General features: G+C 33.5%; 1 protein-coding gene across 4 annotated transcripts in view; it reads left to right on the forward strand.

Annotated features, from left to right (window-relative positions):
* Positions 1-5,179: 5,179 nt before the first annotated feature.
* The window catches only part of SATB2 (SATB homeobox 2), a 150,461-nt gene continuing 130,865 nt past the window's right edge, over positions 5,180-24,775 (forward strand). For 2 of the 4 annotated variants that reach the window (XM_075180074.1, XM_075180076.1), the window contains exons 1-2: positions 7,208-7,841; positions 9,013-9,234. In XM_075180074.1, coding sequence (XP_075036175.1) covers positions 7,784-7,841; positions 9,013-9,234 — 280 coding nt within the window. In that variant the 5' untranslated portion in view covers positions 7,208-7,783. Of the gene's footprint in view, positions 5,259-7,206; positions 7,842-9,012; positions 9,235-24,775 lie in introns of those variants that run through there. The other 2 variants (XM_075180075.1, XM_075180078.1) reach the window with 2 other exon arrangements.

Below are 24,775 nucleotides of genomic sequence, written 5' to 3' on the forward strand. Positions count from 1 at the left end.
TCAAAATCTTCTGCTGATCATATACAAACTTTACTATATAAGGGGTTTAAACATGATATACAATGACATGGGCATTTTAATGTATATGCAGATGACACATGCGTACTTTGTTATATTATTTAAAAAAAATGACATATGCTAAAGATTTTTTGCTGCCTTGTATCAATATTGCCTTACGAAAATGTGTATTAGTTTTCCATATAAAACACTTTGAAATTAAAATATTGATATATGTATTGAACAATTGTAAATATCTTTAGTTGTCAAGATTACAATATCTGCAGAATTAACCATTTCTACTATTTATTTATTATAAAAACGTTGCATACAGGCAAAGCACACAGCATACAGGTAATATACATTAGTCAGAAAACCCTAAACTTAAACAGAAGGGGTTTTTTATTACAAAATAAAAACAAAAACAAGATTGTAACAATTCAACATAGAATTTGTACATTTGGACACATTTAAAGATATGATTTCTCGTGCACATTACTCTCGCCTTGTTTTTGGTTATTGTTTCACATATCGAATAAAGATGAACACGTGAATCACTAAGCAGGAATACCTTTAGATCAAATTGTTTGTTATTCTTTAAATTGTTAAAATGCCTATATCTCGTGATACAATTTTAAAAAAGACGGGAATAAATGTAGGTAGTGTAAAAAAATGTGCAACTTTCTATCTACGTTACATATGCATTATAATATCTAATCTACATCCACATATTATACATATTGTATGTAACATATAATTGATCTGAGCTGTGATTTTGGAGCAGTGTTGCATTGAGTAAAATGCGTGGGTTCCATGATAAAATTCTAAACAAATGCTACACGATACCTTTCCCCAATCTTTAGGATGACCATTTCTAGAATACGCTGTAGCCTGCTACAAGATCTGTAAAGTATCCAGGAGATCAATGTCATTCTAGTTATCAGTAGTTAGAATCTACCATTTAAATCAAATGTCTCTACGAATAACAGACCGGGAGCTTACCCCAATAATTATCCAGCGCTGAATTGTATTTCAGGTACAGCAGAGTAACATAATGTGTAGAAACACATTTACATGTGTAGATTCTCAAATTCATAGGAGGAAATACTGAGTCAAAGATTAAATCTTTACTGTAATGCTGCGGAAATATTGCAACATGAATATAACAGCAGCATGACTTTTATTATAAGTATAGGTGCGGTACATTTAATGGTGTTATCTCCTCTAGTTTCCAAGTACAAATACATTGAAAATAGTATTATTATTATTATTATTATTATTATTATTATTATTATTAATATTATAATTCTTCTTATTATTATTATTATTATTAATAATAATAATAATAATAATAGTATTATTATTATTATTATTAGAGGTAGCAGTAGTAATAACAATTATTCATACATATATAGTATGCACATTTCTGAGATCTATGCAAAGATTTATTTACAGACATAAATAAGCCTTTGACATGTAGATAATATAAGTTCTAGCCCAGCCTGAAATAAAAGCATTTATTTAATATAAGGGAAATAACCCATTCACTAGAAATCCAGTCTGCAGACCTTAATCCAGGTGTAGTGTGGAGGGAGTGATTTGTTTATTTTGAACATCAGTTTTATAACATAGTAAATAAAAGTCTGTAAGGTCAGACTGCAGCAATCCCCACAACAATGACTTGGGGAAGCTGTAGGATGAAAGAGAGATTAGGGTAAACTGGTGTGGTATTTATTGACCTTGTTTAAAGGAGACGAGACATGCTCAAACTTCCTATAAAATACCTGTGAGTTGCGAAATCCCAGAGATCACTAAAATACGAATATACATACATATACACACACACATATATATATATATATATATATATATATATATATATATATATATATTATCTGTGCTATATATTCGATTGCCACGAAAAGTGCCAAAGCCTTCAATCATTGCTGAGTGTTACAGTGTGTGAGTTAAGAGTAAGATTCTCGTTTAACTTGTTGGATTGTGAATATTGTGTTGATGTATGTGATTACTACTTTGAAATTAACCTGCACACCATTAACGTTTTGATAAAAGGTTCATTATAATCTATTTACAGTTAGAACAACAATGTGTTGTATCTGACAGCAATATGTAATGTCAAAAAGACTTACAAAAACGATGCCATATATAACACGTTTATACCACATCCACTTTAAGACCTGTGATGTTTCTCTTGTACTGTGTTTACTTGTCCTATAGCTGAGCTGTGTGGCCAGTAATGCGTTAAACATTTTAGAAAACCACATATAGGAAATTACTCCCAATTAAAATCATTTTATGGCAAGCCTATATTTAACAACCTGTATATGCTGTATTAATCACTGTCCACGAACCAGTAAATTCAATTCTGAATTAGACGCCTCTCTCTCTCTCCCCCTCCCCTCCTCTCTCTATCTCCCTCTCTCTTTTCTCTCTCTCTCTCCGTTAATCATATATAACCGACTGGATCCCGTCAATCACCACTCCATATGTCCCATGTCCAGTATAAATCAGTAACAAACTGAGGTGAGCAAATAAAAAATATTTGGATGGCGGAAACTTCCATTCATACATTACATTAAAGACTTCAGCCCAAGAGCATTTTACAATAAAAATTATGACCGGGTTGTCTTACTATTTAAAGTGTGAACATCTATATACTGCAGATGCAATTATATTCCTCAATAAACAGTTTCAAAAATATGTGCAACACCATCGGTAGAATATGGGAAGAGAGCAGAACCCTATTTATAAGAGTATTTGCAGGAAATGTAAAAAGAAAACTCTATATAGTTTTCGCTACCAACGTTCTGCACTGAAATTAATTAAATTGTATATGATTTTCAAAATAAAATATTAAACAGCAGGATAAGAATTATTACAAGTGGAGATGACATTATCATCTAATGCCCAGAAGGTGGCAGCATTTAGAGAAACAAGTGTTTCTGTAAATGCTGTTTTCTGCTTATACCTGGATATAAATGTGGATGTAGGGGTAAGTTAGCTTAGTGCTCTGGATCCCTCTAAACTTCTCCTCATACTTGTGTGAAAATATGCAGTTAGCAATGTTACCTTGTCGTCAATTGTATTTGACTAAAACTACATTCTAAAAAAGTTCCATTCACAGTTCTCATGTTGCTATAAATACTCTTGGGTTTATAAAGAAAATTCACTCTCTTTCTTTATATCAGCAAATGTTGATAGTCTATTAATCTTTCTTTCATAAATAAAGAATGAAGTATGCCAGAAGCAACGCATGTATTTTCTATGTTGTCAAAACCTTATTCTCTTGGGATCCCAAGTGGGAGGGTAGGAGAAAGTCCAAACTTTTCAGAAAGTAAAATCTCATTTATCATCAAATAGTTTTAAAAGAAGGGGGCACGTTCTGGTATTAAATGCCCCAACACGAGCAATTAAATACGTCAGGCATCTAAAAGGATTTTTAAATGCCTGTGTCGTTATATAGCAATAAATTCCTTGTATACACCAGGGTTCTCAGTCCATTTATCCCTTATTTAGTAAATTACTATAGGGTGGTACCGAACTGAGATAAATATATATATATATATATATATATATATATATATATATATATATATATATATATATATATATGTATGGAATTTTATTCCAAAAAATACAAAACATAAATTGCTCCGATCACTGGTTCACAGTGGAGAGACTAAAAGGACTGCCTGAATGCACGTGAATTGCACAGTTCTTGAAGATTATACTTTAACCAGTGGTAATCTGTAGACAGGTATTTGTTTTTTAACAAACATTTTATTGCTGTCTACAAACACTGAAATTATACTCACAACCAGAAGAATCCTGTCGTCTATGTGTTCATCGCATCCTAAAATCCATGCCGTGAAGAAAATGTTGAAGGAAAGTAAAAACACACACACAAAAAAACAAGCACACAAAAAACCAAGCACACAAGCATAAATGTACTATAATTGATATTGTGCAAATATCTATCTATCTATCTATCTATCTATCTATCTATCTATCTATCTATCTATCTGCACCATTTGGAAAGTCTATATATACAAAACAGAAATGATTCATGATTTCATGTGTCTTAAATAAAATGCATTAATGAATTTTATTGGTAAAATATTAGTTAGTCATAAGTATTGCAGTAGAATTATTAATAAAAATTGATTAATTAAGAGATGATTCTTTAGGTATGATCGTGTGACTAAGTGGAGAACAAACTTATTCAAATCGAAAGTAAATGTGTTTACCATAAATGTAAAATGCAATCAAGTTACTGTTTTAAACATCATTACAGCCAAAGAGAACCACACACATATTGTAGTCAATGTAAACACATTTTATTAATTTATTGAAATAAATCGACACAGGTTATAACAAAGAGTTACGTATATTTGCGAGTAAAATCTACTTAATTATATGCAGAATTACGTTTTAACAAGTCAGAAAGTACAAAGCAAACCCGCAAACTCCCCAATCTATACATAATAACAAGTGCTTAATTGTATACATAATTCAAACGTCCCCCTGCCTATCTTAATAATTTAGTATCAGTAGTTTCCCTAAAAACGTTATAAAATATTTACACTTGATAAAATATTAACAAATTAACAATCGTTGTCTATTCTTTATGAGGTATTTACAAAAACTGCCAGCATCTGGCTGGTGAGCTTAGCCGAAGTTTTATGGAGAGCTTGTTGAAAAAAAAGGTAGGTTGGAAAACTGAAATACTAAACACAAACTCGTATATTTATTGACTTAAACGGCTGGGGATACAAAGTCAAGATGTAGCAACGTTATTTTCAATATAGTTATATATATATATATATATATATATATATATATATATATATATATATATTTCACACACATATGGTTTAAACTGTGTATGTCAAAAAAAATCAGTGATATTATATATATTTAGTAGAATACTCCGATATCGTGTTATTAAAATATCTAATATGCTTGCATAATAAAACAATGCCTATCTATCTATCTATCTATCTATCTATCTATCTATCTATCTATCTATCATCACCAGTCTACCCAATCCGAACATACAATAATTGCGACCAATCAGATACCAACAATTCAATGTGAGTGTCTGACAATTATTTATATTTGTTGGGAGACAGGAAGTCCATTATTATTACCTATTCCTCTTAGTAAGTGTGTGTATGTTCCAACAGAACTTGCGTTATATGTACATTATCTACATGACTGGGCACCTTTCAAGTAGTAAGGTAAGCAATTTACATGCTCTAAATTCGTGCTTTATTTAATATAGTATGGTAATAATCCAATAGTGCATTGTCAATTTCCTTCGTGTGGCTTTGATAGGTACCGCTAATTACCAAAAGTATAATTACATTGTTTTGTATTGTGAAAATAACCTAAGGCTATATATACCAACTTTTTAAAATAGACAAGTGCGTGTAATTCATTAGGAAAACTATTAGAATCGTAACCTATAAACTTTTCAGTTCTTCTGTACTAATAATAAGCACGTTATATGGTACAACCCTGATATATTAGAAGTATATTGTACACAATATATATATATATATATATATATATATATATATATATATATATATATATATATATATGTTTGTATAATAGTTTTCAATAGTTTTTTGTGTCCTGCGTGTATGAGTAACGTATTACAGAGTCAAGAAAGTCCAATTTGTAGGTGTAGGGTCATAAATGGACCTCTAGCGCCACCATCAAAAGTATTTTTAAGGAGGCACCGCAAATTCCGTCGCTTGACTGGAATCAACTAGACTGATGTTTATTAAACCCGACACGCGAGACAGACAGAAACTCGCCGCAACTATGTGTATTTTAAAACCTTTACCCGGTCGGAGGACGGACATGCATTTGTAATCCCACAGGTCGGTGACTGTAACCTCGGACTACCTTAACTAATGCCTCCTCCGCGGGACAACGTGTGCGGCTCTGACGTCACAAAGGAGGTGTCTAGAACTAAACTCAATAAAGACAGCATGCACATTGTATACAATGTATAACGTATATTAGAACTATGTGCAGTCTATAAGTATTTTCATATATCAACAATTCATAGTTATATTACAGTGTTACAATGCCGTCTGCCTGGCAATCTCTCCATCGCTATAAATAATATGATGTGCCAATCAATATATATATATATATATATATATATATATATATATATATATATATATATATATATATATCTATATATCACGAGAGGAGGATACACAGCTGAGACTGAATAACTTAAGAAAAAGGAAAATATACTTCTCTAGCCTATACGACACATAGGTAACTCCTGTGACATGCCCTTTAATTATCTCTTTTGGGATTTGTAGTTCGATTACAAGAGGAGAACGCTTAGGTGTAATTATCAAGATTTTAAAAGTATTTACATGAGGGAATTTACTGTACATAACATTAACTGTGTGTTGTACAATTTGTTAATGCAAAGTCTATAACACACCGGTAGAAATAACACAATAAACATATTTGATTTTTGTCAATGTAACCAGTGACATAATGATAACTCATTAATAGTACATTAACATTTGTAATGAATATTAAAATTATGTTTCATATTAAATGCTAAGCGGGAGAAAAACACACGCACAAAAACCACAACAGAAATATAATAGAGATACGACTTTGCAAGTAATTCACAACACAGATCGCCTATAGGATACAACATATCGTCCCACGTCTGTAGTGTAGTACTAACTCGGACAGTCCATGCCTGTTCATTTCCTGGTGTCATGCCAGCCTCACATGAGAAGGAACAAGCCTTTTCATTAAATAGGTCATATGCTCCTCTATTACCCATAATAAATGCCAAACCTTCGCACAGTGATCAAGCCTGGAGAGAGAAATAACATGAAGCGTAAGGGCGCAGATCAGCGTGTCTGCTCGTAACATCCAGGCTCTCTTGTATTATCCTCTTCATTTAGTTAGCGTGCTCCACATTCACGGTCCCTGACACTCTCTCCTGCAAAATAAAAACATATTGAAATAGAAAGCTCTCCACCGTCAGCAAATCCAGGGCAGGTTTGTTTCTTGTTCTTCCTTTCCTCTGTCTCCCTCCTCCTGTAGTTCTCTGTGTGTGTGTGTGTTTTTTTTTTCTTCCTGTGTACTGATCCTCCCCTCCCCATATCTGAATCAGATCGTCTGTCTCAATGCCTCTCTTTTCTAATAGCTGCATACATGCTTGCATGAGATCAAGTCTGCATGGGGGTGTGTAAGAGAGGGGGAGAGAGAGAAAGAGAGAGAGACATACAGAAAAAAAAAGCTGAAATAAGGAGACCAAGGACAGCCCCAAAAGGACTTGACTCAACGTAACTAATAATCAGTGCTGTCTCTGTGTGTCTTGTGCCAGTCAGTTTGTGTTGCTGGCAGACTAGAGAGAGATTGAGTCTGTCATATCGGGTTTTTTTTATACACTTGCAACCTTCTGAAGGGTCTCTTAAAGTGAATTGTGTCACTCTGTCAGTTCTTCAAGTGCATTGAATTGCTCCTTGTCCAAGGTGTGAAGAGTTTGTGAAGCAGTCCTCTATGCCTCTGCTCAGCACTGACTGAAACAGGAAGATTGTGGGGATTCCGACGACCTCTCCGCCCTGATCACCACCTTTCAGAAGACAATAAGGAAGCAATCGATAACCACACAGCAGCCCTGCAGACACAGAAGAGAGCAAAAAAGGGAAAAAAAATTAATACATTAAAAAGTGAACATAAACTTTTAAACCTGGAGTCTTTACTTATGATCCATGGGCAGAGTTTCAGCCCATCGCAGGCAAACTACAGACAGACTTTAAGCAGTAAGTAGATACCCACTAAGAAGTTTATCTTGTGAGATGTTTATCACTTTTATTTTATTTTGTGGCATTTATATTAATTTCCAGTTGAAAAACTGTTGTACACTGTTTACTGTGTAGCCCTCTCCCTTTGCACACAGTATTATTGCAGTGTTATGGTGCAAGCTATGTGTGTATATGTATAAATATATACATTTTTACTGCTTCAAAGTCGGCTCTTAAAGTTTATGGCAGTTTCTTTTCTATAACCTTAAAGCATTTAGGGTTACCCTGTACATAGCGCACCAGCCTGCATGACAGACAGAGTGAGGGGGGAAAAGTCTTGGATTTATTTTACTCATATTTGGCATAGGGAACTCTTATCAACTTTTGAAATTCCCCTTTTCAGAAGATTCTGCATTTTGAGTGTAAGTCTTGATAGCATATAAATATGTATTTGTTTTTGTTCAAATACATTGATATTTATCAGGCCCTGGAAGCCTTTTGGGTTAATATATATGTACATATATATATATATATATATATATATATATATATATATATATATATATATACACACACATATATACACATATATATATATATATATATATATATATATATATATACACACACATATATACACACATATATATATATATATATATATATATATATATATATATATATATATACACATATATATGTGTATATATATATATATATATATATATATATATATAGATATATATATATATATATATATATATATATATATATATATATATATATATATATAAACAGACATAGATCCTCTGCACTCACCATGTACAGACTGGGGTGCAAGAGGGGGTTGTCCTCATTTTATGTATATATATATATATATATATATATATATATATATATCCGTAAATATTGCAGCGTTTCAAAACAGAATTGTGTAATTTTCTGTCACATCTACACACACACACACACACACACACACACACACACACACAAAAACATTTCAATAAGAGCTAAGGGGGAATGTGAGAATTGTCATTATTTTATTTTATTTTTATTGTTGTTATTTACCTATGGATTTTATGAGGCTTGTTACTGCCAGCAATATTTTCAGTCTTTGTATACCCAGAGGATATATGTGACCCAGTAAGCCCTCTCAATAAGCTCTTATTTCTTTTCTCCCTGCATATAGATCCCTATTATTGCGATCTGCCAGGGAGAGCATTGTCCCCAAACCAGAACAGTATGGAGATGAGAAGTGAAAGTCCCAGCTTAAGGGACAGTCCGGACCGGAGGAGCAACAGTCCAGATGCTAAAAGTCCTCCTCCAATCAAAGTGGCCAGATTGGAGCAGAACGGTAGTCCATTAGGAGCCAGGGGACGACCAAATGGTTCGCTCAGCAAATCCGTGGGAGGTAATGAAGCAGTACTTTTAATGTATACACAACAAGCTGGTAACAACAATACAATGCCATGGAGTGTCAGGGTTCATCTTGACTGGCTTTTTTTTTTATGTTGGTGTAGCATTACAGGAAGTTAGTTTCAGCCTGTTATGGACTCATGTTCTTTGTTGTAAATGGAAGAGTGGGGTGACCCAGGGGTTGGCATGTTGTGGGCATGGTGCCACTTTGTGTTGAGTTGTTGGCAGCTCAGTGTCACTGTGATGTAAATGTTTCTAGCGATTCCTCGACAGCTTGCAGCTGATTTTTTTCCTTGCTTACTCTACTTACCTGTGCACGCTATAAAATGTTCATCAAATAAGAATTTGATTACAAGGATTTACTGTGTGTAGAAGGAGATAATGTTATAAAGTCTGTTTGTAACATATGACAACTTAAGATGTATTTGCCTTATCTGGTGTTAATGCATTTGCACCCTGAACTCAAAATTCTACTTTAGAGTTTTGCTGGTAAAATGCACTTTACTGACTATGGATTATGTTTTCTGTTTCTTTCTTCCTGTATATGTTCTTCATATGCTCTTGACATTGTCTGCTGTGTCATAAATAGCCCAAGATCTTTCGCTAACTGCATTTTGTACAATTATAAATATAGTGAAGATCTAGCCATTGACTATTAGTATTTTTCCCAACAAATCTATTTACTTAGTGATTCAAATTAAATCAACCCTTACTAAACCACGTAGTGCATTTGTTGGAGACAAGCATTCGTATTACTTGATGAGAGAAAGGGAGAAGAGGTTGCAATAAATTAGCTTCATACTGCCTGGTGCTTGGTGCAAAACATTGAGCATGTTTGGCTGCACAGTTTCTTAAAATACATATATTGTGGTATTTTTAATTTCATCCACAATGGCATATTTAAATTCTGAACTACTTTATGGTAACAAAACAAACTTTAAAATTGTTCCTGTGACTTTATTGCAGTCAGAATCTATTGTAGATATATTAATTATGGTGCTGTGTACCGAAAGTACTGGATTTTTTAGAGAGGGCGACATGTTTTATCTTGGATTTTTTTCCTTGGAAAGTGATTTATTCTTTGTACAGTGCATGGATTGACATAATAGTTATATCATAGTAATAAATAACGTGTAGTTGATTTATGTACCACATGCCATGTTTGCAACACATATATATATTTATATATAGCATAGTTTTGTCCACTTACATATGTGTCACTAGCTGTAACCTCCCCAATTGTGCCCCACTATAGAGTATTTCTTAATACATTATCATAATAATATATTTTAACAATAGCTATAATATTTGATGCTTTCCTCTACAAAGTACTTGGCTAACAGTATATTATTATTATTGTTATCTTTAACTTATAAGTCACCAGCAAGAGTTCCGCAGCACTGTACATAGGGGTTATATTACTATAATAATATTTGCTTCATACATGTACCTATAAATGTGCATTTACTATGTGTATATTCCTGCTTAAAAATATATATGAATGTATCGATAAGTTTAGATAAGCGGAATATAGTGTAGATAATGATCTATACCTTTTGCACCACAGACAATATCTTGGTTAGTGTGTTAAACCATTGAGATATGTGTCATCAGTTTCACTAATACTTTTACACAGAGCTCAGTTTACACAGAGAACCCCAAATGCTGCCTTGAATATGAGGAGGAGGTGTGTAAATATCTCTGGTGCCAAGAGACGTGATATTTAGGTTAATACTGCTCAGAGTCAGTCCTTTGCCCGCCTTGCAGACATTCTGGATTGTGCCATGTGGCTCTGCTAATACGAATGACCCCTTGTGCTTGCTCTGACCGTTGCCCTTTAATCATTTGAAAATCATGTATAGATTCGTCTGGCCGATAGTGTTTAGTTTTCTAATTAACGTCACAAATCTACAGACAGACCACACTTTGTGCTGTAATTGTACCTCTCCGTGCGTTGACTGGAATCCTGCCGTGCAATGTGCTGTTTGCAGATGCAGCATAGGAATAGTTAATGCAGGAAATGTTAGACTCTGTCCAGAAACCATTTTTTTTGAGTCAGCGAAAATAGGTAGAGGGGGGAACCCACTTGGTCTGTCACAATCCTAGGCTAAGATTTTAAGTCACTGAGTGTGAAACATGTTTTTTTCTATGCCAAGAAATACATATATATATATATATATATATATATATATATAGATTCATACATACATACATGCACATGTACAAGACACTCAAGCATATAAGTATAAGCACACATAATATCTATCTAGCTATCTATTTATTTTTATTATACTTTATATATTTAGTTTACTTTTTACTATACATTTATACATCATCCCATTTTCTTATGATAAAGATTTGCAGATATTACAGCATCTTATTCATTATGTATATATTCTGGTCACCTTGGAGCTTTGGTTTAGTGAGACATAGTTCTGGATACTGAAAACCCTATTATCTTTAACACCTTAATTACCACAATACATTTGGCTTTGGCTACTGTTCTTTACATGTTTACCGATAAGCAGGAGGGTAGGCTGAGTCCCACTTTATAGAGTGAATGCAAAGTTCCCTTCAACAAAGATACACAATCATTATGAAATGATCTTTTCCCTGCTGGTATAGGCCCGTTGTAACTTTACCACAATTCTTTCAATTATTAACCCCACAAATGGCTCACATTTTGCTATTCTGTAGGGTAAAAGTGTGCCCATCTTGTTTAATAAAAACATGGCCCGAAATATTATACAAACACTTAACACATAGTTTTGAGTGAACCATATATACAGTGGGAGGTAATATTTTAATTATCTAAATATGTACACTATAACCTAATTTCATTTTTCTGTTGTGCATTTTCCTTGGTTTTCAGACATCTATATAAACAGAAATAAATATTTAATTACGTGAGAAGGATACTCAATTCTAAAGCAGTTAGGGACGGACATCTTTGATAATTTAATGTTGTTATTTGATAATTGATTTACTTGTTTGATTTCAGACCAAAAGCTTTTAGTGAAAGTAACCAAAAGAATTTTCATTCAATTTCAATTTTGTAACGATTATCAGTGGACTACATCCTTCTGTGGAATCTGATCCAGCGTATTATATGTGATTGTACATGTGTTCTAAAAACAAAGACTTATCTCAAGAGCGTGATTTATGCTCCATTAAGCTCTCGTATATCCACAAATAAAATATAATTGATTAAGGAATTTTCAACATTTGACTGATTAAACCAATTAACATCAATTATTTTAAATTATTAAATAAAATATATTTATTTTCTAAACCTGTTTTGGAAACTGAGGTTTGACCTACAGTGCGACTAGGTTTCGGAAACCCACTATTTTTGTGTTTGGAAATGTTCTGAACACATTTAGCTACTTGGATTATTTTAAATTCTAAATATGGCCTGTTTTATTTGACTAAAAGTGGAGCCTTAGTTTCTAAAGTCCTTTACAAATTGGACTAAGACAGTATTCACTGTGAAAAGCTTCAACTGACTTAACGTTATCAATTACAATAATTGTGACTTGTGGTAAATGTTTAAGGCCTTTGGATCAAATAACTTTAAAATACAAAATGGTATCAGAAAATAATGCACAATTATTTTCCATTTGAAATCTGCTTTATGTTTATACATAGTTTATCCATTACAAACTATGGCTTACAGCCAGAGAACATGGGCATCTAATTTCCAGCATTCGCTTAGATATTCAATTCATGCTCAATTTGCAGTTACATAAAAATACTTACTGACTAGCTGACCATCAATAATGGTTTATGGGTTTTTTCACATCTTAATGCCTAATGGAGAGTGACAAAGGGTATCTGGTTCCCACGTCATATATGTTACATATAAATTACTGTATGATATCTGAAATTATTTAATCTAGTGACACTTTTTGGTATTAGGTTGGCACACCTCACAAAAAGCAGAGGGAACTTACAGATGTTCAGTGATATTTACCCAATATCCTTGCTGCAATAGGCATGTATTGCAGTGGACTTTAACCCAGTTTGATAAGTGGTCTCGTGGTGAGTTCGTATTTGTTTCAACAAAAGTTCAGCCACAACCTGGACATGATTATAAACCGCCAGACAGACTGCTCTATGAGGCTCACTGCCTACTGAATACACATTGTGCTTTCAAACTAAAACTGATGTATATCCTAAATTCCCTTCTTGTGTTTATGGGATAAGTACGATGTGCTTGGGAAACCAGTGCTGGTTAGCCAAGAAACCTTTTGCTGAATGAAAAGTTAACTGCCTAGTACATAAATTCTGAATTTGTCTTTTAAGGTATTTATAGCAGGTTGTCTGCCTGTTGGGGCATGGTGGATTTTTAGAGACATCAGATAGTGGTTTGTTTTTAAATGCATTGCAATGTCACACTTTCTGGGAAGGGGTTAGTTTATACTTAAGAGATGCACAGTGTACATGTAATCACTCATTTAGAATAGTTTTAATTAGATTTTCTGTGTAGCTGGTTTATATGATACAGGAATGTCCGGTTGTCCAGGTATGGCCATCAAAGCCATCCTAAAATGTATTTATTTATTTTAAAATCAGATCCGTAACCATGTTGTTGCATCATCTATGTGTAATGGTCTTAAGAAAACATTGGACAGCACTTATCTATGGGGTTTGCAAGCCCTGCTTTATATAATGATCTATTAATCCCTACATGGGGCTCTTTGATAAGATGTTTGTCATGTGCAGCTGATTTCTTCCCAGAGTGGACAGTGTAGTAGTGTATTGTATATTATGTATATCAGGTTCTTCAAAATTTTAATAAAGTGATTTTTCCTTCTCATGTCACTGTGGTTTGAACGGGTGTAACCAGATCTGTTTGCATCTTGATTGTCTCAGAGTCACTAGATTGTTTTATAGTCACTAATTTTACCCGCTAACCCAGCTACTTATACTCCAACAGTACCCAGATTTTGAGATAGGTTACTAGTACTGCTGGCAATCAGACAATTTCCATTGACACATACAGATTTGCAGTCCATTAAAATATGTATTAGCCAAAGTTGTTAAAGCGACTTAAGACACATGTATTATATAAAATAGTGACCTGTGTTTATCAACTCTTTGCTTAGCACCCATTCTAATTACATAATGGCAGGAAGTCTTCCCTTTTACCCTAACACAATATGTTTTTGTTTGTTAGTTGGTTTAATGGGAATTTTCTCTTTTTTGTTTTGTATCTGTATTACTCTACGTTAAATAAAGCAAAGCTTTGAAAATCAAATTTTTTTGAAAACAAGAAAAATATTAAACAGATTAGATATCTAAGATAATGTCACATACAGTATATATATATATATATATATATATATATATATATATATATATTAACTACTAGATACAGAAACGGTGCGCACGAAAGTTAAAAGTTCAGTATTTGGTCGTGCTAATTCTTAATCGTTGTACAAGTCCACGATACTTTAAACACCAGCAGACCGTACTCTGCGCGTCATTCCCTTCAAACACCCGATCTCCACGGGGAAACAGCAACGCACCTATAACATCAAAAAGACAGGGGCGCTTCCATGGTGTAAAATCCAAGTAAAATGTTTATTTCCAAAACATTAAAATTACACGTACCAGAACTGAAAAGTTTTCAGGCATAAATCAGTAGGTATCTAGCATCCAAGTGGGGATATCATATCAGTGTGATCCTCACAGATATTCCACAATCACCTCGTATATATTAACTACTATCAATAATTAATAATCCAACTTTATATAGAACTGGAATTAATAAAGTCAGGATATCGCAAAACAGGTTTTGTCACCAAGATGTTATTTTGCACTGCAACAATGAGCCATCAGGTCTGGCAACTGAAGGGTTAATGCTTTCACTTTAATACTGCTTTAAATAGTTTGGTAGCCCCTATCATTGACAATAGATTGGTTTTCTAGAATTGAAAAATAATCTGTAAAACATGTTTATATCAGGAAATGAAAGATACACCCAAATAAATTATGTAAAACGAATAATTTATGGGATCAGATTCCCGAGCTAATGCCGTTTTCATTCATCCCAAAAGACTTTGTCTATGATCATCACATATGCCTGTTATATGCGTGTCCAATATGATTGTGGCACATAAATAGCTGCACGTAGAGATAATTGGCAACTCAGATTAGGATTTTCCAACTACATATTGCATTACCATAATTTTAGTCCATTTTTCATATAAGTATATTGTTACATATGTGCTTATTTTTGCCATAAGCTTAGTTATTTGTGTGAAAACATACTCATGAATATGTCATGGTCCAACTATTTTAACACTGAAACAAATTACAGGAATATGCATAAAGTAGTGTAAAATTATGTTGAATGTTATCAGTCTTTGCATTTAAGACCATGTCGGGGATCAAAGAGAGATCTCTGTCCATAAAGTTCTCCAAAATTATGCATTTTAATAATGCCTATGTATTATTATTATTATTATTATTATTATTATTATTATTATTATTATTATTATTATTTAATTTTTTTATTTACTTATTCCAGTTTTAAACTGATTTTACATCTCTTTTCTTTTATATCTCACTATTACTCAGCTCATAATTTCTTATATTATGGAGACTTTGGGCTTGATTTTGAGTTAGGAGCAAAGCAAAGAAAAAGAGCAAATTTGCACCTGGACAAGACTATGTTGCATTAGAGGGGGAGAAAAATTTAAAATGTAGAGACAGATTTATAGCTGGGATACAGCATGTCATAGATAAACTTTAATTTCAGTGTGAAACTAAAGCTATCAAGTATTTGTTTGCTACATGAAAAAAACAGTATTTTCCTTGCATGCAAAAAAATAAGTCAATTTGTACCCCTTGTATTGTAACATGGTTTGTCCAGGCGCAAATTTGCTCCTTTTCTTTACTTTGCTCCTCACTCAAAATCAGTCCCTTTGTTTTTAAGAATTGTGCCATTTCTGTATCGACATTTTTACATAGACCCAAATGACCAAAGGAATATGCATATTGGCAAATTTAACATAAAAAATAATTTTGTAGTAAAAAATAAATCAGTAAACAACACATTTCAACACATACATTTGTTATAAATATTATTCATAGAAAATAGATTCCAGCAAATTGAGCAAATTGTTGCGATTGTAGAGAAAGTTGTAAGTTTATCTTTGTAGAAAAATGACCATATTCTCCACAATTGTTGGGCCTTTGTTAGTAATGGGTCATTGAAATTTTGTGCTTTGATATGTTTGCACACAAAGGGCCTGATTTTGAGTAAGGAGCAAAGCAAAGAAAATGAGCAAATTTGCACCTGGACAAACCATGTTACAATGCAAGAGGTACAAATTGACTTAATTTTTGCATACAAGGAAAATACTGTCTTTTTTTTTCATGTAGCACACAAATAGCTTTATTTTTATACTTAATTTAAAGTTGATCTATGACATGCCCTACCCCAACTATAAATCTGTCCCTGACATTTACCTCCCCCTCTAATGCAACATGGTTTTGCCAAGGTGCAAATTTGCTCCTTTTCTTTGCTTTGCTCCTAACTCAAAACCAGGCCCAGAGCATGCATATGTTTATGTGACCACACCAACACGTCACATAGGAAAACTCCATTAGATGGTCTGGGTAACCGTTTGTAAGTTCAGAAGAGTTTTTTTAAAATCACTTACTACTTTCACGCTAAAAGTTTAACATATTCCCCATAAAAGCCTTTTATCTACATTATGGATCTCACCAAGAGTTGGAGGTAAGTACATTTGCCTATCGTAAAATACAAATTCCAGTACTGCACATACCCACAAAAATGATTTGTGTATAGAAGGTCAGTCGCATCTTGGATATACGTCTTCTTATGTGTATAAAGGCATATTGCAAGCATAGGACAATTAGTGTGTGTTCACGTAAAAGCGACAGACATAGACCTGGAAACAGATATGAATGTCAGGAAACACATTTGTTGCCGGCCTCTATCCCTGGTGTACGATAGAAACTGATAATGATGAGGATCAGCTGAGATGTGTCCAACATAGTTTGTGTCATTTTTTCGGACGCAATTTATGGCTGCGTTTTAGACAGAGATTGCATCCAACTCTACATAAGGTTACAAATAAATATTTATATATATCCATACATTTCTACATTCTTAATAAATAAACAACATTCCTGTTTTTTTGTTTGAAGCAATGTTTCCCCCCCTCGTTATGTATTAGGAAATGGATAGAAAAACATGAAAACTGACACTAGCTATAGTATTGCCTTTATTGCATTTTCTTTGCGATTTTATTGCTTTGCACTTTTACAATTTTAGCACAACAGCGGGATCGCCAGTACTGACTCTTATTGGTCCTATTTGTAGTATGCATTTCATCCATTTATTAACTTGTTAGAATTAATAAAAGCAGATAAGTGTGCTTTATCCTTATATGGGAAAGCAGATCTGACCACTCCTGCCCTGTACCAGTATTCTGGGATAAGTTGCTTTTTATTTTTCAAGTTTTCAAGCTAGGCCCAACTGAAAGAACAGTCATACAATTTAGGGCCACGGTAATGACCCTGGCCATGGAAAAGTGGTGAGAGAGATAGGGAACATTTGCCCTGTGGGCTGGATAATTCCCCTAATATAGATAGAATCAATTTGCACAGTGACTTAAAATTCTAAAATTGATTTGGTAAAAATAAGATATATGCTAATGTTCTGAGTAATAACTTGGACCTCACCATTATAACCTACCAATATACTGTTATTATTTATTAAACAAAGGACATATGTAGTAAAGAATGCTTTTAGAGTATATTTAAGGTGAAAGAAATGTTGGTGGACATTAAGGTTTAGAGAATTTAATTTAAAGTCCCATGAAACATAAAACACCTAGAGTTGGCTTTTTGATTTGCCTGTTTGTGTTTCATTTATTCCTCATTGCAGAATTGAACTTTCTGGTACTATAGCAAATGTTACAGTGATTGTCTTTTAGGTTGTTGTGATAATAAAGAGTTAAGTGGTTTACATGTGACATGTGCTAAATAGCTAAATGATTGTGCCTCATGATGGTATGTTTGTGTCAGCATAAGAAACATTGTTGGCTAAATTTTAGTGAATGAAGTGGTCAATACTGTTCAGATATAGTTTCAGAATTCCCATTTTGATGAGTAGTTATATGTTTTATATATCACACATGTTTGTGACCAGTGCTTGTGTGACTTAATACATTGGCAAATATGGGTCAGCAATAGAAATGATAAGTCCGTCTCCTAACAACGTTTTTGCATTCTGCCAGAGATATCGTAACTCAAGTTCTTTGGTGTCTTCCAGACAATATTTTTGGCAAAAAACCTTTTTATTGCTAATGAAAACTACTTGTGCCTGAAGGTTGAGTCACTTTTAATGTTCTTAAATGGAGTCCTTAATTTACAATTTGCTTCTAAAATAATTGTAAGGAGTATATAGTTCATCATGCTTTGTGATGTTCCCATGTTCTGGATGTACGAGGGTTAAAACATTACTGACAATTTTATCCAGCAGGGCTGCACTGAATATGTGTTCCCAATACAGCTCAGTACTATTCATTGTTGTTCATAAAAAATAGCTTCCAACTCTTCCACTTTCAAACTGCACCGTTTAAAGACAACCAGGGGTTAACTGATTCTATTCATACAATATGTAACAATTATGTCCTTTTACATAAAAAGCAGGAGCATGCTAATTGAAAAAATATCATTTGCTGCTCAGATGTCCCTGCAGCTAGATGAGCCTAGCATTATAAAGACTCCTGGCAGTGGACAGGTTAAATTGCCCTAATAACCAGGCAGTATTTAGTAAAATCAAAAGTGCTTTGGTGCTGACAGCTTTATATCCCTACTGGGTAATATTCGCTTACTTGAATTGGCAAGGTCTTTCGGCTAGTAATTTACTCCATAAGAATTCAGCATAAAGGCGGATGATTGATGACTGCAAATGTCTATTTATGAAATTGTTGATTAGAACTTGTAAATCCAAATGAATTAATTGCCTTTTTATTGTATTTGTTTCCCATGCCGTATTGTAAATAAAAATATTTCATTGATATTGTTATTTTGGTTTCGTAAACTATGGTGTAGTCTGGCATACTTAGCTAAATTATTACAATAGTATGCTGTTTCTTTGTGCTACTGTGTCTAGGGTTGGAAAAATGTTAAACCTGTTAAACATTTGCTTGCTGTAAAACTATTTGCACAAGATTTATATGCAGAATAGAAAGATTGTTGTCACACATATGAATTCAGATTTTTCTCTAGAAATAACCAGAAATGAATGAAAACGGTGAGTGGTTGATGTGCTCCAGGTGGAGTTCAGTATGTTCCAATAGGTATGCTACATACTCAGTGTCCGTCAGAACCGTCAGTCTACCTTAGCAGGTTTTTGTCAGAAGCTATCTAACAGACCTCAATAGGTCACTTGTGGAAAACAAAGCAACAGCCTTGGAAAAAAAATCAACTAGCGTCAATGTGTTGAAACAGCGGCAGCTGACCCCACAGACACTCTGATGTCACCCCATTTGAGCATTTGAACATGAAAATGTATATAATGTTTGATTTAATCGCTTAACTGGCAGAGTAGTTATTGGCCACAATGAATGGAGAGTTTATTAAATATGGATCTGCCACCGTCATCACTGTCAAGTACAGATTTGTAATGTCATTCGCAGATTCCAGATGCAGGATTTTTTTTAAGTACTTGAATTACAGACAATAGCTGCTATATTGTTTTTTTTGGAATATGGATTGGTTGATATTGTGGGGCCATCCACCAAATATGTAAATCTGGGTACACACTACAGAAAATTACTGCAGATGTGATTTTTGTAATGATTTTACCACGACTGAAAGTCCTGATGAGTATGCAGATTTATGTGTACACACCTACACAATCTACCTTCTGATCTGTGTTCCTTATCAGTCATAACCATCTGCTGAAAAGATTGTGTCTCTGTAAACTCTATGGAGATCTGCCTAAAGTGCATTGTTCCATCGTTGATCGTGATTTTTAGGAAGTTGTATAAAACGTAATCAAATGATTCGATGTACTTTGATACGATAACACATGATCGTCGTGGTACGTACACACTAATGTGATATCTTACCAAATGGTCGTTTATCATGTGATCATCACGATTATTAGATGAAAAACCTGTAGTGTGTACCTAACTTTAGATTTTTTGCTAATTCTATGCTTGTTTTTCTTTAAGAAATTTCAATATAATAGACTGTTTTCTTGTGTCTCTTCCAGTAAAAAGATAACATAGACAAGAGAACCGATATTCATGAGAATGCAAAGTATTAGTTGGGAATTAGTTTTGTCTACAAAATGGCTACCGTTACACTATGCAGGTGACAGGTGCTCTTTAAAAGAGGCCTTTACACATCAAAACAGCACCTGATGTAGGGTTTATACAGTAAGAGCTTTTAATGTCGCTGTAGATAAAACAAGTTTGTGAGTCGAATATGTAAATGAAATTAGTGATCCTGAGAGTGTTCTGCAAAATGCATGAAAATAATGTTTGGAAGTTAAAAACACAAAACACATGTTTATGTGTATCTCACGGCATAGTCATAATATTTAAAGATTTACATGGTAACATTCAGCTGTAACGTGCAAATGTTTGAGTACGGAGTTATATATTTTCTTAACTATTATTAAAACATTGGTCGCTTTGTAAAAGCTTACTTTATATGTGTTATTGTTACATAGCTGTGCTTCTAATTACTTAGAAGTTTTTTGTAGTCACAGTATTTTTTGTACTACATAAAGATTATTCTCTGTATAAGTGGATAAGATAATATTCTTATTTTTTTAATGCAAATAAGCACTTTGAAAAAATATTATCAAAAATATTAATATCAATAAAACTAATATTAATGATAAAAACGAAAACATTAGGTTAATGGATTTTGAGCTTTTTTTTTAAACTTGTAAAGTAATTTTTAAGACTACTGCTGTTAAATGACAAAGGTGATCTCAACACTGTGAGAGACTTTTATTACCTCTGGATTTAACTAAGATAATATAAGATCCCATTGAACAAATGTCCAGTGAGGTGCATTGCCTTGCATAGGGTTATTCCACCCATCAATGAACAAGCAAAACATGGAACACACAATTCCCTTCCCTTTGCCAGCTTAATTTCCACAACCCTTGTTTTTCTATATTTTGCTTGTTAATAAAAAGGAGAATAAACTGCTTGATTGACGTACAACCTCCATTGTAATTCTGTACTGGGCTCATTTACGTTTTTGTTGGTGGTAGAGATCTCCAGTATCCTATTACTCTTCAATTGGAGTTTCCCGGTATCTCTGCACAGTGTAGATCAGTTTTTAGAATGATAGTATCAAATAATTAACTCCATAAATTTGGGGTTTGTAACATATTTACAAAAGTTATTTTTATTGTTTCTGAATCCCTAATTTCACAACTTCCTAATTTATTTGAGGGCAATTAATTTTAGACAATAGAATCCATGTTTTTGGAAACTTTTATTTGAAAGTATCGATTAAGTTCTACCACGATTACAGCTCACATATATCCCCGTTTTCCCAAAATGTTTCTGGATTTTACTGTATATGCAATTTGAAATCTTTAATGCAGAACAGTTATTTTTTCTAATATGCTGATATTTATGTGTAATTCTACTAATGTTTCCTGCGCTTCCACTTGGTGCATAAATTTGAAGCAAGGAATGTTTTATAAAGGTTTAGGAAACTTCATGTCATGTTTCAAATGATAAAGCTATAGGGCTCAAGGTCAAATTTGGGTTTTGTAAGTTATTTACTATTGATGAGCTAAATGATTTTGCAAAAACCCACATCCACCTGGTTGTGTTCTATTTGGATATCATTAAACAGTCAGTTTAGCCTAAAAAGTGCCTTTGAAGAAACAGTTAAACATGGGTTTTCAACATATGCTGGTGTCCGGGAAATATTGGTGGTAAGCTGGCTGTATGTGCCCATTCCAGCAAATTGCACTGATAATCGCAAAATTAAGACAATGCTCAGTAATGGTCTAGTTTTAACCATTTGGATCATTATTGGGCATGCCCATAAATGCCATCATAAAATGACTGTTATTGACTTGTGTGTGTGGCAATCTTCCCACTGCAATAACATGTCCCAGTATAATAGAAGAGTCCTACAGCAGCCCTTACAAGTGCCGAATGTTCAAATCTTATGATCCTGTCGCTTAGATGACGCATGGTGGTTTACAGGCTGTATAGGCTACGTATGCTACAAGATCTCGTAGAACATTTACATAATGTTATCATTACTTGTCCACTTGCTACAGTCTATGATATCAATCAGGATTGAAGAAAATAGTTTGCATTTGTTTTACTTAATGCTTTACTTGCTGTAAAATACACTGAATTCTTCAATAAAAAATTGACATACAGCCTACCGATACACTAGAAAGGTCCATATTATATAATACACCACAGCTCCAGTGATTTTGACCTAGAGGGTTAATACATCTGTGTACTCCATATTTGTATTTGGTAAGAATTTTTTTCATCCTCTAAAAGTTCCTACATTCACTTGCTTATATAGTTTTCCAACAGACGCCTATCATTAAAAATGATGATTGTCACTTACAATTATATTACGTTCTCAATCAAAATGTATGTTTGTAAAATATAGCAATATAGAGCTAGTACATGCAGTCAAACTATGCTTCTTCCATTAATATTCCTCTTTTATAAACATATGTGGCATTGTGTTCTCATATTTTGCCCTTGTTGAGAAAACCACATTAGGCTGAGGGAAACCGGATAGTTGTGCAATGACAGTAATGAGAAAAATGGGAAAACTTATTAATAGGAAAATCGTAGTTTTTATTTTTACAGTTCAAATCAACTGCTGAAACTTTTACATTTATATTTGTATTTAGGACAAGTCGTATCTTGTTTTTCAGGGATTCTTTGATAGGGGTTTTACTTTGTTGATTTTGCAGTGATTGCTTGGATGCTAAAAGTGTAAGTGTAAGTGTATTACAAAATCCTTGTTCCTAAATCTAATGTCATAGCACAGCTAAGTCATGTCCACATTGTCAACAAAATGTACTATTTTTTTTAAAGCTGGTACAGTACATGTAAACGGGAGTGACATCGACACCCATCGTATCCAATGTTACCATAACCACTTGAGTTCATACAGATTTTTGGATGATGCCTGCTCCATTTTTTCTGTTCATTAAAAGTCGAAAGTCGGTGGAGTGTCAGCTCTTGACCTCAACAAGTGCAAGTACAAGCACTTGTTAACCAACCCATGTCACCACACATTAACATTTCACAGGCGCTGTCTCTGGTGTTTTAAGTTCCGTTGTTCAGACGCCAGTTGGTACCCTTCCTTAAAGTGCAGATTGGATTGAAAAATTTTACTACTACATGTTCATGCATAAAAAAATTCTGTACTTTTATTATTATTTAAGTGCCATATTAAGCAATCATTTGGTATACAGTTGTGAATCTCTTTTGCTTTTGGAGTTCAAATATATCCATTGATGGGAAAATTCTGGTGTATATGCTTCAATGTTGCTTTTTGCTGATGAAATCTTTCTCTTGGAGTTAAATGCCAAGATCACCAGAGGCACGGTTCGAAGTCGGAAGCCATAGCAAAACATGTTATTAGCTAAATTATTGCACAAGCTTCCCTTGTAAGTAAGCCCTTGCTTTAAATGTGCTCAATGTTTCTTTTCGTTTTTTCTTTTTTTTCATAATGGTACCTGTAGATCAACTTTATTTGCGTGCTTTATGTTTTTTGAACAGCATATACATAGGGGTAATTTTATGCTGTATAATTAAATCATATGTAAAATTGTATCAAGCTATCATTTTAGTTGACAGTTTCACTAAGCAAATGATCTGTATTCTTAGTTAACCTTTTTCAACATGAAAATGTTGCACTATGTGTTAGATAATAACAATTAATACACTGGATTTGACACAATAATGTATTATACATAAGATAACTCCACATTAATTTTTCCAATAATTAAGTTTCAGTAAGAAAGAGAAGCATTTACTTGCACTACATTGTTTGTAAAACATTTGTAATATTGGATTTATTTAAATGATTAGTTGGTTCAGGCATCCCCATTTATCATTCCTGTCAAAGTTAGCGGAACAGAATCAAGTGACAATATGATTTGTACACATGACCATATGTAATATGTTTTTACCCTAATTCATTAATGACCATTACCCATTGGCATCAAAATATTTGCTTTTACTAATGTTTTGTTGACACTAGTAAAAGCACTTAAACTGGCACAGGAATGATGCCCATTTGTTCCATTGACCCTGGTACCGACTAGCATTTGCACTTGCAGTCAGGAGTGTATGTGTAGAGGACTATTTTTGGATGCTGCATGCTCCATTTATGTTCAGTCACCCACCTGACTGCAAGTGCAAGTGTTTGATACCACTGCATGTGAAATGCGCTGGTATTGCTGTGCTATTGGCAGTTGGTGCAAAAAGCTTTGCTTTTTTTTCTTTCTGCTTCCTATAAGT

Source organism: Mixophyes fleayi, chromosome 7 (assembly GCF_038048845.1).
Source record: "Mixophyes fleayi isolate aMixFle1 chromosome 7, aMixFle1.hap1, whole genome shotgun sequence".
Lineage (NCBI taxonomy): Eukaryota > Metazoa > Chordata > Amphibia > Anura > Limnodynastidae > Mixophyes > Mixophyes fleayi.